Source organism: Rana temporaria, chromosome 9 (genome assembly GCF_905171775.1).
Source record: "Rana temporaria chromosome 9, aRanTem1.1, whole genome shotgun sequence".
NCBI classification, from domain to species: domain Eukaryota; kingdom Metazoa; phylum Chordata; class Amphibia; order Anura; family Ranidae; genus Rana; species Rana temporaria.
This window is the reverse complement of record NC_053497.1, coordinates 103,558,160-103,571,357: the sequence shown is the minus strand read 5'-3', so window position 1 is coordinate 103,571,357 and position 13,198 is coordinate 103,558,160. Positions and strand designations below refer to the sequence as shown.

Genomic DNA, 13,198 nt, shown 5'->3' with positions numbered 1-13,198 from the left:
AAAAATGATTTATGATTGCTTCCTATGGGCTATATCACTTTCACAGGGGGGCAGGTAGACAGGGTGAGGTGGAAGCAGGGATTAGTTGCAATAAAGGAAGGTGCCAGAGACCCTGGGGGTAGGAAGAAATGACTGACATATTACAATTCAGAAAACACTTCCCCAATATATACAGCAAGTTTTTTCTAAATTCTCTGATTAACCAGGTTTTTTCTAGCTGTCCTCAGCATTTTTTTACATTGTAGTAAAGCAGAAAATGAAGATTATTGTGTGGTTTGTTTGGTACAGGTTGATGTCTGTGGAGGAGGAGTTGAAGAAGGACCACGCAGAGATGCAGGCAGCTGTAGACTCCAAACAGAAGATTATTGATGCACAGGTATGATATGTTCTGGTACAATAGGACCCTGGGCAGTTCCAGGAGGTAGAGCATGCATTTGGCTTGCTGACTATGTTACTGTCACAGTGTCACTGCCTCCGGATGGCACTTTATACTTATTAGGCAGGAAAATATTAATTCAGCAAATTGTTATTTAATTTCACAGGGAAAAGAGCAGACGGTGCCACTTATATATTTCCCTGAACAGCCACTTAACTGATAGCACATCAGGCCTTCACACATCCCACATCTCATCCAGCAAGAATGAGGCCAGCTTCACTAATAACTATGAAATTATGAAGATGCCTTATCAATGTTTCTTGTCCTGAGTTAATTACAATTCATAATCAAAATTTGTAATCCGAAAGAAGTCGGCTCTCTGCCTTCACATCATTTCCTGGCTGCATTTAAATTTCATTAAGCGGCTTTGTAATTCTTAGAATGTTCTCAATGTTCATATCTGTAATTATTACAAGGGAACATCCCCACCAGAAAGCAACATTCCTCTTAAAAATCTTTGGCGGGATACACATCCTATTATTTGTTGTCATTGTTACTGTTCATATTCCAGCACTCTCACTTATCTGACACCACAATTCTCAGATAGAAGGAAATTGTAACTAGTATCCTATTTCCGCCACCATTAATCTGTTGTAAATTTATCTCAGCCCATTCAGGTAGAGCACAGATAACCAGCACCGCTGATTCGATAAATAAATATTTTTCCTAATCACACATCACAGGAAAAGGGAGCGTTAATTCTTAGACCATTGGATTATTCTTCACCTCCATTTGACTGAAAACTGGCAAATAGCAAAGCGTCAGCCTTGCATAACCTCATACACTGCTATTTTGAACTGTGTTTTGGCTGCCGAGCCTCGGTGCACCAGAGCAGCTGCAGTTATCCAGATTGGTCCCTATGGATATTCGCATTCCTAGCGGAGCAAGCCTGTAAGTGGCTACTAGCACTGGATTCTGCAACAGGCAGTTTGCGGGTTAGCCTGAAATATAGGTCTGTAGCTGTTGGCTCTTGCCGCAGAGAACAATCCCTGAAAGTTATGCAGGGTATTGACAATTAAGCAGGTAACACTATGCAACATTACAAGAAAGTTACCCCAGCATTGGATCCTGCCCCTTGGGGCTTGGAGGAACATGGACATAGTAACATTTGTTTACTACCATGACCAGGAGCTGCAGGGAGCATTCAGCTGGTGCTCTGGTAGCAATTGGCCAAGCTTTTGGAGCCTCACCTTTATGGTAGCCTTGTTGGGCGTGAGTGCTGGGCATTCCATGAGGGCCACTGGTGATAAGTTACAGGTGCAAATGCAGCCCTGCCTGTCTGTGCTTGGACCCAGGATAGTGCACACTGCTCCTCTACAGGTGCTCTCTTGGATTCATTTCTTTCTGGGCCTATTGACTGCACAGGATGCACCGCAGCTTCAAGACAATGTAGCACAGGCTCATTGTGACTGAGGTATCCCAAGCATCCAGGTGATTGGACACTGGAAGTCTTACTCTTATCCGTGATCAGTACTTTGAGTATATTGCCCATTTCAGAAGCATGGCAGCTCAGAATGAAGGGTAACAGGAATCTGGAGAACCTAATTCCCACATTACAGTTGGGGACAATCTTCCTTCAACTAATTCATTTCTGCCTCAGGCTCTGATGCAGCATCTGGTTTCTTACAAGAGTCACTGAGAAAGAAGCCTCAGGAGAAAGTATCAAAAGAGGAATTTTCAGCTGTCTTCTGCACAGTGCTGGAACAATTGACAGACATCCATAAGGATTTATGCTGGAGCGACCAAAGGTGCAGTTTAAACAAATGGCTTTTGTGGGTGAACTCCTTTTTGGCAAAGCCTTGGATGTATGTAGCGAGAAGATTGCAGCAGGAAAGAGCACTCTCTTCTTACCTCCTAAAGTGGCAGAACAAAAACCTTCTAAGTCAGGGAGCAGAAAATGTTGGATGCTCTGGTGGCTGGTGATCATCTGTTCCTACACCTCCTACCAGCGGGTTGGGTTTTGTGAGTATACGGTCCTTGCCTCTTACCCTTCGTTGCTTCACTGCCATGTTATTGTAGCATGTCCATTTCTAGCCACAGTGTGGACCATTCCAGGATCCCCTCACTATTGAGATTTCCTGACATCTGTGGACACCCAGGACAAAGTACCTACATGTTCAAATCATCCTGGCGATTTTTAAGTTTTGCAGTGGGACCTCTGCACTTTGTTTTTGGCACTGCTATTCAGATTCTCTTCTGTAACTTGGGTGTTCAATTAGGTGCTGGCCCCCCTAGCCATGCTCTGTTTTTGGAGCATTTCTAGTGTGGATTACCTGAATGACCTCTTAAGGGAACAGTCAGCACAGGTTGTAGCAGACCACTGGAGGCCCCATCCATACCTAGTGTATTTGAAATGCACCTTTTTTTGCACATTATGCAAAGGGTAGTCCATTGATTTCAGTGGTTTGACAATGCAGCAAAGTAAGTTAATGGAGCTTTTTTCCTGCGTTCCAGTGTGTACATTTTACCATGTTTGTTCCCGGTTTTCTTGCTGTGGTTGAGTGCCAGTAACAATTAATGGCACCACAAGCACGATGTGTATTTTTCACGTGTTCCCAGAATGCACAGATATAAATGGAGCCTGACTGTCAAAACCTTGGGGAGGTTCAGGGGACAGACACAACGTTTATTGTACTTGGGTCTAGTCTTAGTTGCAGCTCAAATCAAACATTTTCTTCTCCATGAGAAATTCTTAACTCTCTAATCCCAAACTCTCCAGGTCATAAGTCTCCTAACTCATTTGCTTTTACAAGAGAGTCCTAGAGTAAATAGTATTTTCCTTCAAGGCAGTCTCTCTTGCTTAGTTTTACTCCAGACCTCTACAACACAAACATATTGTCGCTTTGAATAAAGTCCAGTCTCTGGACAGATATATTTGTCCAGCGCCAAAGACCAAGTTGTTTTTGGCTTGGTGGCTATGGAGTCTAGGTATGTAGTGGGGATAGTTCTTTCTGACTTCTGGAATAGCCTCACAATGAATGCCGGCATTTCAGACTGAGGAGGAATCCTGGCCATATCATTGATGCAGGTGACTTGGATGGCCCAGTTGGAGGGTTAACTGATCCATATATTCTGTCAGACAACACCACCAGAAAGTAGCATACTTCAAACTTCAGTAAGGAACCAGAAGTTACGCTGTGGCGGTGAAGATAGATAGATCAGACCTTCATGTTCTAGCCTTGTTTGCCATTTACAGGTGTGGACAATTTATTGGCAGACTGGACTTGTTTGTTCCCAGGCACAGGGCTCTGTGGCAGCAGTACCCTGTTCTAGTTTCCTCCCTTGAAACACCTTTGTCTGTTTCACAGAATCCATATAGAGGACATTCTAGTGATCCACATAGTTCTGATCTGAGGAGTCTTGCTGGCTTTAAACGGCATGGCTACCTGCTTAAGACCAGTTTCTGAGGGGACGGGGGGGGTCTCTAAAATGGTCATTGCCACAATGCTTGGAATACTATTCCCAAGTTCCATCACTATACATGGAAAGCATACGGCAGTTGGTGGGAAACTCAAGACTTCCACTTTGGAACAATCTCAGTGGAGCAGAACCTCTTCTTCCTACACCTGGGTCTCAATAAGCATTTGCTCTTGCTATCTTGTTCCAGAGACCATTAACTTCTCTTTTCTTAAAGTGTTTTTGTTAAATAACATGTCATACCCTGCTCTGTGCATTGGTTTTCAACAGCATAGCCCTGATCCTCCTCTCCTCGGGTCTCCCGCCGGTGCTCCTTGTCCCTCCTGAATGCCCCCTAGCAAGCACTCATGTGTGTTTGTTCCCGTGCCCCGTCTTTGAGAATGTCTGTAGAATGCATGAAGGTAAAAGGCATTTTGAACCACTTCAATTAGGATCTTTGTTCAGGGTGTCTCCTGTGTGGTTCTTCTTTCTTTGTTTTCATATGCTTTATAGATTTGGAATCTTTTTTTTTTGGCATTTCAAAACCCCTTTGAAGTCCAATTTCGATTTAGTTTTTATCATAGTCGCCTGACTAAAATGCCGTTTTAGTTGTATTTTAGTCATCTGAATTGTTTTAGTTAAATTGTAATGCATTATTTAAGCATTTCTCTAGAATTAATTTACAAACTCATCATAAACTCCTGGAGTAAAAATATAACATATTATTTATGTTTTTAAGGTTTGAACATTGGCTGTAATGCCATTGCACATTGTCAACATTAAACATCAAGCAAAAAAAAATAAGCAATTTTAGGTTCGGCAGATTAGTAGATTTTGGTGTAAATTTTCAATGAATTTTAGACAGTCTTTTGACTAAAATGCAGTTTGTTGTATTTTAGTCATCTGAATTGTTTTAGTTAACTAAACTAGTGTTATTTTCACTTCTGTACAGACGTACTCTCTACTTTATGGGATGAGAATGTGTGGTAATCGGCAAGCAAATATAAAAAGTTGTCTTGTTGTCATTTCAGGAAAAACGTATTGCCTCACTAGATGCCGCCAACGCCAGGTTAATGAGTGCCCTAACGCAGCTAAAAGAGAGGTACAGCATGCAAACACGTAACGGAATTTCACCCACAAACCCAACTAAATTGCAGATCACAGAAAACGGTGAATTCAGAAACAGCAGTAATTGTTAACGGTCGGAATACAGCAGACACACATGACCGTTGCCCCCGCTAATAACGGACTTGGCTCACTATGGATGGTCCTGCTCTGATGCACTCATTGCTGGAGGCAACACATTAGACTGATGTATTCTAGGAAACACCTAGAAATGCAAACGATAGCGATTTTTTTTTCCTTGGAGAAAAAACTACTCACAGATGTTGTAAAAATGTGCCATAACAATACATATTTGTATATGATTCCTGTTATTGCTGGTGAATTATTTTAATGTTAAATGATACTATTTTTTATTTCTTGTCCAAAAACATTTGCCAAATTATGCCCACAAGGGCAGGACAGAAAAATATAGTAAGCAAATATTCTAACACTATGGGTGGCCTATTATGCCTGCAGAGTCCTGTATGGCGGAGATATGAACACTGATGACACCTGCACTTTGTCCGTGGATCTAGAAGGATTCGCGTTTAACTATAAAATAAAAATTTTAAAAACAGCAGCAAATCACTTCTCTCCTTGAAAAATATGTTTGACTGGTTTACATTTAGCCTTCCATAATGAATTGGGAGGCGGCCACAGCCTGCATTATATCTACTAAAGTCCTCCAGATATGCATGTGTCCAATGAGGAAATAATCACTTTCCATAGTAATGGTGTCACACTGTTATTTACACTGGTCATGGCAGAAGTGTGGCGCCCTCCGGTGGGACACCTTTGGCCAAAGTTAGTCTTCCTGATAAATATGGCTAGATTATCTACCTATGGTATCAAAATGCTTTGTAAGAATAACCCTTGTATGTTGTGCTGCCTCTTCACCACATGGATTCCTAACCCTCCCATGTGGCCTAAACCAGCATTAGGATCTTCAAAAACAATTGCTTTTCTGTTTCCCACACTTTGCTCCACTTCACCACCATATATTCCCTGGTTTGAAGTGTCAAAGTAACAGAAATGGTGAGGGGAAAAGGTTATAGACTGGATTATGGCCTTTAGAAAGTTGTCCCTGAGCTTAACACAGGTTTGTAACCAATAACAACAGTCAGCCATGAGTACAGAAATATTATAGGGAGACTACAGTCAGTCTAGTGAACAGTGTGCAAGGCAATGTAGTCAGCCTTCCTGAAAAATACAGAAAGATAATAGAAAAGCTCCAGTGAGTCTAGTAGACAGCTCTGCACAATGCAGTGCAGCTAGACTTACAGTGAGAGGAACAGTAAAGCTTTTCCTGTGCCCCGCTATAGAATGTGCCTGCATCAACTGAGAACAAATATGGTTACCTTTGTGTGCATAAAATACAGAGAAAAAATAAATATTCACTGTATGTGTTATATATCAGTAACACACATTGCGTACGGCTATTTAGATTAAGCTAATATTCACATAGTCTTTTTATATATTTTTTGATTAAAAGGTATAAGAGATCGATTTTACAAGATCATTCAGTGAAAGAGTCTTCCAAATTCAAACAAATTTATGCAGCATATTTCAAATGAGACATGCCATGTTGGAGGGATGACAAAAGGGCATCATTGCCCAGATTTCTAAGCTGACATTTCCATGGAAGACAAGTCCCAGCCACATAAATTGTGAAATGGACAGACAGCTGCATCAGCTTCGAATCAGGAATTTGTCATCTTTATTCACTTCAATAGAGAAGTTTACAGATGGAGAATCAATAACAGGCCAATTATTTTGTCATAATATCGACACTATCTGATCGTACAAAAACAGTGTTCCAAGTTAAACCATGACTGATGTATGCCCCTGTAGTGCTCTATGTGTTCAGAAATAAATCGTTTCTCATATGCAATCCTACTCCTCTCCACATAACACAGTAGAAGAAAATTGGATGCCATTAGTTTCCTGCTCCACCTCCAGCAAAAATAAAATTTCCACTGAACAATATGATCATTTGAACTATAAGTGAGTACATTATGATACATTTCCCTCATAACCAAAACACCCCAAAGGCTTGCATCTCCGCAATAACTATAACATACCTCAATATGGCTTTAATGCAATGCTTCCCCTAATCAAACAGTGCACAGTCACATCTGCATTATATCCACACAGTAGAGATGGCAGTTTAGCATTACTCCAGAAAGCAGGGAGGATATATAGATTGCCTTCTTGTACCTGGCACTAACACAAGTTTTTTTTTTTTTTTTTTTCTCTTGCCTCTACACAAAGTTGTAAATTATGCAGGTAGATTCCCTTGTAATGCAGAATCTGCCAAGCGTGAACCATCTACTCAGTTGGGTGTTATAAAACTTCTAATATTATCTTGTCTGATGAAACACTGCACTGTATCAAAAGAGTGAATCTAAGAAATCTACATATGCTCTGCACAAAAAACATTTATGGGGCTGTATACAATCTCATATTTTTGTGCATGTTTACTTGTTGACAGCACAAACTTTGAACAAAACAATGCAGGCTATTTCACATACAGTATATAGCCAATTATGGGTATGTAGCTACAAAATTAATGTTACCTAGAGGTACATCAGTCCCTATTTGTGTTTTTTCAACCCAGTTTACAGACCAATAATTATTAGGTTTAATTTTTCCTAAGGTATCCTGTGACAGAAATGTGCCATGCTGGGTTTCACCCACTCAAAAGCTTGTTTGTGAATATGGGAAATTACCCGCTGCTAAGCTCTTTTATGCCCGACAAATAAACTGGCCATAGTAAATAGATGGCAAAAAGATTCAACCTTCCTTTCTAATTGCAGATAAACGTGACCCCCTGGCATCATGCAAGTTGGCAGTAAGGTTCTCTTGTAATCAAGCCTATCGCTGATCATCCACAAAAATAAAATAAAAAAATTACCCCCACTCACTAAACAGTCTGCACTACCCCTCAAAGTACTCCTATCCTTACCCTTTCTTGACAGACATTCTTTATCTGCATTGTCTTCCCATTGACTCCTCAGGGCTGTACATTTATAACAGACTTATTTTTGGTTTTGTGCAAATACTGATAAAAAAAATTCTATATATATATATATTAGTTGCTCTCATTGTTCTTTAAACAGCTCAATGTTTCTTGTGCAGAGTCAGCCCATCCTCTTATTAGGGAGCTTAGTTCATGTCATTCTTCTGTCACATTTAGCTTTATAATATTCCTTTTATACCAAAATATTTCTCTGGCTCCCAGAAATCAACTCTTATATTGTTACACTGAAGCAATTTTAGGTCAGTCGTAACGCTTCCAATTTGTGGTGAATAGACACTTCCAGAATTCACTTATGAAAAGCCTGACTAAGCACTCTGCAGCACAGATCTGTCATATCTATTGCCAAATTGTTCTGACATTAATGCTCTATGTTTTGACATATGCGCACACATTTCTGTCAAATAAAAAAAAAAAAAAAAAAATGATCTGCAGCAGGTAGGCAGTAAATATCCCCTTAACTTTATTGCAGAAAGAAACTGATTAACAGAAACTTCTTCAAATGAAATCAGCTAATTTCTGTTTAAACCCAAACAGTTTTCTTCATTCTGAGGAATTGTTTAAAACAAAACAGATTTACATGTTTAATGTTCACTCTGGAGCCTTCATTAAATAATACGATATTCAATTTCCTCATAAAGTGCCATAGCTGGCAGAGGAATTGGGCACAGTGAAAATTTCACATATTTGTTCCCACTCTACTAATGAACCATGTTTATGCGCCATGAAGTTTATATAAGGCTGCATTACTGCTTGTTTAATACTTATTAGTAAACAACCAATTCTGTCATTGTCTCAATTTGACAGTAACATTCTTAACCAAACTTCTAATATCTTTAATGTCAGACAAAGAAACTCAATATAAATACTCAGAACATATACACACACTACAGATCTTTGATAATGAATATTAGTACCATACTGTGTGTGTGTGTGTATATTATATATATATATATATAAAAACATACACACACACACACATAGTGCATTCGGAAAGTATTCACAACACTTCACTTTCCACATTTTGTTACGTTACAGCCTTATTCCAAAATGGATTAAATACATTATTTTCTTAAACATTCTACAAACAATACCCCATAATGACAATGTGAAAGAAGTTTGTTTAAAAATGAACAACAAAAAAAACCCTTTAGAGCCCTTTCACACTGGTGCGTTTTTGCCGCGTTTTCGCGGTAAAAATAGCGCTATTAAAACGCTCATAAAACGCTCCAAAAACGCCCCCTGCATTGAAATGAATTGAAAACGCTGTAAAATAGTGTTTTACCGCTATTTTAACGCTCCGCTATAGGTGTTTCCAGTGTGAAAGGGCTCTTATGTACACAAGTATTCACAGCCTTTGCCATGACACTCAAAATTAAGTTCAGGTGCATCCTGTTTCTACTGATCATCCTTGAGATGTCTCTAAAACTTGATTGGAGTCCACCTGTGGTAAATTCAGTTGATTGTACATGATTTAGAAAGGCACAAACCTGTATATATATATTAACAGTGCATGTCAGAGCACAAATCAAGCCATTAAGTCCAAGGAATGGTCTGTAGACCTTCGAGACAGGATTGTATTGAGGCACAACTCTCTGCAGCATTGAAGGTTACAATAAGCACAGTGGCCTCCATCATCCGTAAATGGAACATTGGAACCACCAGGACTCTTCTTAGAGTGGGCCGCCTGGCCAAACTGAGCAATTGGGGGAGAAGTCAGGGAGGTGACTAAGAACTTGATGGTCACTCTGACAGAGCTCCAGCATTTCTCACTGGAGAGAGGAGAACCTTCCAGAAGAACAACCATCTCTGCAGCACTCCACCAATCAGGTCAGTATGGTAGAGTGGCCAGACGTAAGCCACTCCTCAGTAAAAGGCACATGACAGCACAGCTGGAGTTTGCCAAAAGGCAACTGAAGGACAGTGAGAAACAAAATTCTCAGGTCTGATGAAACAAAGATTGAACTCTTTGGCCTGAATGGCACGCATCATGTCTGGAGGAAACCAAGCATCACTCATCATCTGGCCAATACTATCCATACAGTGAAGCATGGTGGTGGCAGCATCATTTTGTGGGGATGTTTTTCAGCGTCAGGATCGAGGGAGAGAGGAACGCAGCAATGTACAGGGACATCCTGATGAAAACCTGCTCCAGAGCGCTCTGGACCTCAGACTCTGGTGAAGGTTCGTCTTCCAACAGGACAATGACCCTGAGCACACAGCCAAGATAACAAAGGAGTGGCTGGCTACGGGACAACTGTGAATGTCCTTGAGTGACCCAGCCATAGCCCAGACTTGAACCCGATTGAACGTCTCTAGAGAGATCTATTAAATGGCTGTGCACCGACACTCCCCATCCAACCTGATGGAGCTTGAGAGGCCCTGCAAAAGAAAAATGGAAGAAACTGCCCAAAAATAGGTGTGCCAAGCTTGTAGCATCATACTCAAAAATACTTGGAGGCTGTAATCAGTGCCAAAGGTGCTTCAACAAAGTATTGAGCAAAGTCTACTTATGTCCATGGGATTTTTGTTTATTTTTAATAAATTTGCAAAGATTACAATATTCTTTCACGTTGTCATTTATGGGGTATTTTTTGTAGAATTTTGAGAAAATAATTAATTTAATCCATATAGGAATAAGGCTGTAACATAAAATGTGGAAAAAGTGAAGTGCTGGGAATACATTCCGAATGCACTAATATATATATATATATATATTATGTTACTTTACTTTTAATAGATTATTTTATAAGCATTATCCATTTCAAATGTGGCAATGGCTAAGATATTTCTTTCACAAAGAGAAAAAAATATATATTTTGTTTAATGGACACATTGAAGTCTGGAAGTGGACTGTAATCACCAAGTGATTAGCACAACATATTAAAATATTATTGGTTATTTCATTTTTTACTTTAATATAGATTGTTATTATAGCTTGTTCTCTAGATGTTGTTTAGCTTTTATGTTAAAAGTGTAATTATCCAGGATTAAATTGTGAAGCGTGATTGTTGGCAAAATGTTTTTTCCAAATGCCTTTATATTTATTTTCTTTGAATGTGAAAGTTTTTGTAAAGTTTGTAGCAATTGCGTTTCTGACAACATCACTGATCATGGAAAATCTGTTCTGAACATTCTGAAATCCATCTACATGTTAAATTTTTTTTTCATCGTCATCCTCATTTCTTTTATGAATTAATTTTCATAGCAATTGAATGTGGAGCTTCCTCACATATTCAACCAATTTTTTTTTTTAATGTTCTTCCTTTAAGCAATGCAAGTTCAGTAATTGGGAGCGTATGGGTTTTGAAATCATATCAGCCATAGAAAGTCTAATAAAAGAAGAAAGATTTAATATAGAAAACAATACAGGAGAAGGCGATGGTGGGTAAATTATATTTCTTTTTTTTCACAGTATGCCTTAGAAAAAAAATCATCATTAATCTGGAATACTGTCCACTTAATATTTGGGGAAAGTCTCTGCTTGGAAAAATAAAGGCACGGAAGAATGTAAGTGATCTAAAATACAGAGAACCAGCTCCATGATTTGCCTGCGGATTTTCCCCTTATCTGGCGAGTCCCCATGCAGAGGGATTTTTTTTATCTGTGTTGGAGAATGCAGATTCATCCCACTGATAGCAGCCTGCTAATCAGTAAATTCCTGTTTAAAAAATAGTAATAATGACACCTTCCATGCTGCTCACTAGCACTGTGTGCTCCATCCCAAACTTTTAAACAGCCTTTGCACAGTTTGGACTTAACCTGAGATGGGACTGACCAGCCTGAAAACTTTGTGGCTTTTTTGGATAATTGTATGTAGTAATCTTATTTTTACTGCCTGAACTAGGACAATATAAAACCAATTTCATCTGTGGCCACTCCAAGGAGCCAAAACACTGACATTTGGAGTTCCGAGTCCACAAAAGCAAAAACAGAAAAATGCTGCTTTCGGGGGTTAAAACTCCAAAGACCTTTTTGTACAGTTTAATATTATAATCGAATAAAGGACAAAACTGCGGTCTTTTACCTCTACCTTCCATTATGGAAAATAAAAGAATGTATACTGTTGTAGATAACTATAAAACTGAAGAAAATTACACAGGAAGACTTGGAAGTATCAATATTTTTTTATTTTTTAACGTGAATTTTTTTTTTAATTATATTGTGACGTTTGTGTTTAAAATTAAACTATAAGTAAAGAGCCAAGTCTATACATGACATAACTCTGTATCTTGTAAAATATGCAATAGCAAAAATACTGAACGGGTGTAGTCTTTCAAATAATTGTCCTAAATATATAAACTGAACTAAAAACAGGAAAAAAAACACCTTGGTTCTCCTGTTCGCAACTATTGTTATTTATAGGATGATATGAAGACATCTAGTCCAATTTTGTTTTTTGATATATATATATTATTATTTTTTTTGCAGTGGAAGTCATGCTGAGGGAGAGTAACACTCAGCCATTAAAGATTGTACTTGTCCATGACACAACTGAAATAAATATAATTTTATTTCTGTTACAGATGCTAGTACTTTTTCTATATCTTAGATAGAGGTTTCCCTCATATCCAAGTCTACAGAACAATAAATAGTGTGTAACACACAACCCACAGTACCGTGAAGTACATTATGCTCCTACTTCATTGCTACAAAAATAAATCATATTGATTAAAAGATGACCAAATGTGAAATCTCCCCTAAGCACTTACACAGTGATTTCCTTCAAATGCATGAATAATATTTGTGGCAAACAATACAGTACAAAAAGGAGTCACATGTACTATACAGTCCTTGTGTGTACATACCTATATAAGTTTCACATACTTCAGAATATTATGTGGTGCAGTACAATGTGGTGAATGTAGTTGACATTGCTGCACACCAAAAAAATAAAAAATAAAGTTTGTCTAGGTTTGAGATAGCGTAAAACATCAAATCAATACATTATATACACACAGACTCACTGTAGTTCACAAAATAAATTCTGGATACTGAGTCATTGGGAAATAAAAATGCACAACACTACAAAAGGTTTCAAATGCTTACAAGGAAACAATGTAGTTTTATATTTGACTAAGTAATTTTTTTTTTCTTGATAGCTTTCTATTTTTTGTTTCTCTAATTACCAATATGCAGACCAACAAATTAACTGACCAATAATATTTTTCTGTAATTTAATGGATCGGTCACCTAGGAGGCTGTTCAAGGTAAAATTAATAGAA

General features: G+C 38.6%; 1 protein-coding gene across 11 annotated transcripts in view; it reads left to right on the top strand.

Annotated features, from left to right (window-relative positions):
- LOC120913800 (DAB2 interacting protein) overlaps positions 1-12,743 on the top strand; it is a 628,977-nt gene extending 616,234 nt beyond the window's left edge. For 10 of the 11 annotated variants that reach the window (XM_040324033.1, XM_040324025.1, XM_040324023.1 and 7 more), the window contains 2 exons: positions 289-376; positions 4,864-5,516. In XM_040324033.1, the coding sequence (XP_040179967.1) occupies positions 289-376; positions 4,864-5,031 (256 nt within the window). In that variant the 3' untranslated portion in view covers positions 5,032-5,516. Of the gene's footprint in view, positions 1-288; positions 377-4,863; positions 5,517-11,388 lie in introns of those variants that run through there. The other variant, XM_040324026.1, reaches the window with a different exon arrangement.
- The last annotated feature ends 455 nt before the right edge of the window (positions 12,744-13,198 follow it).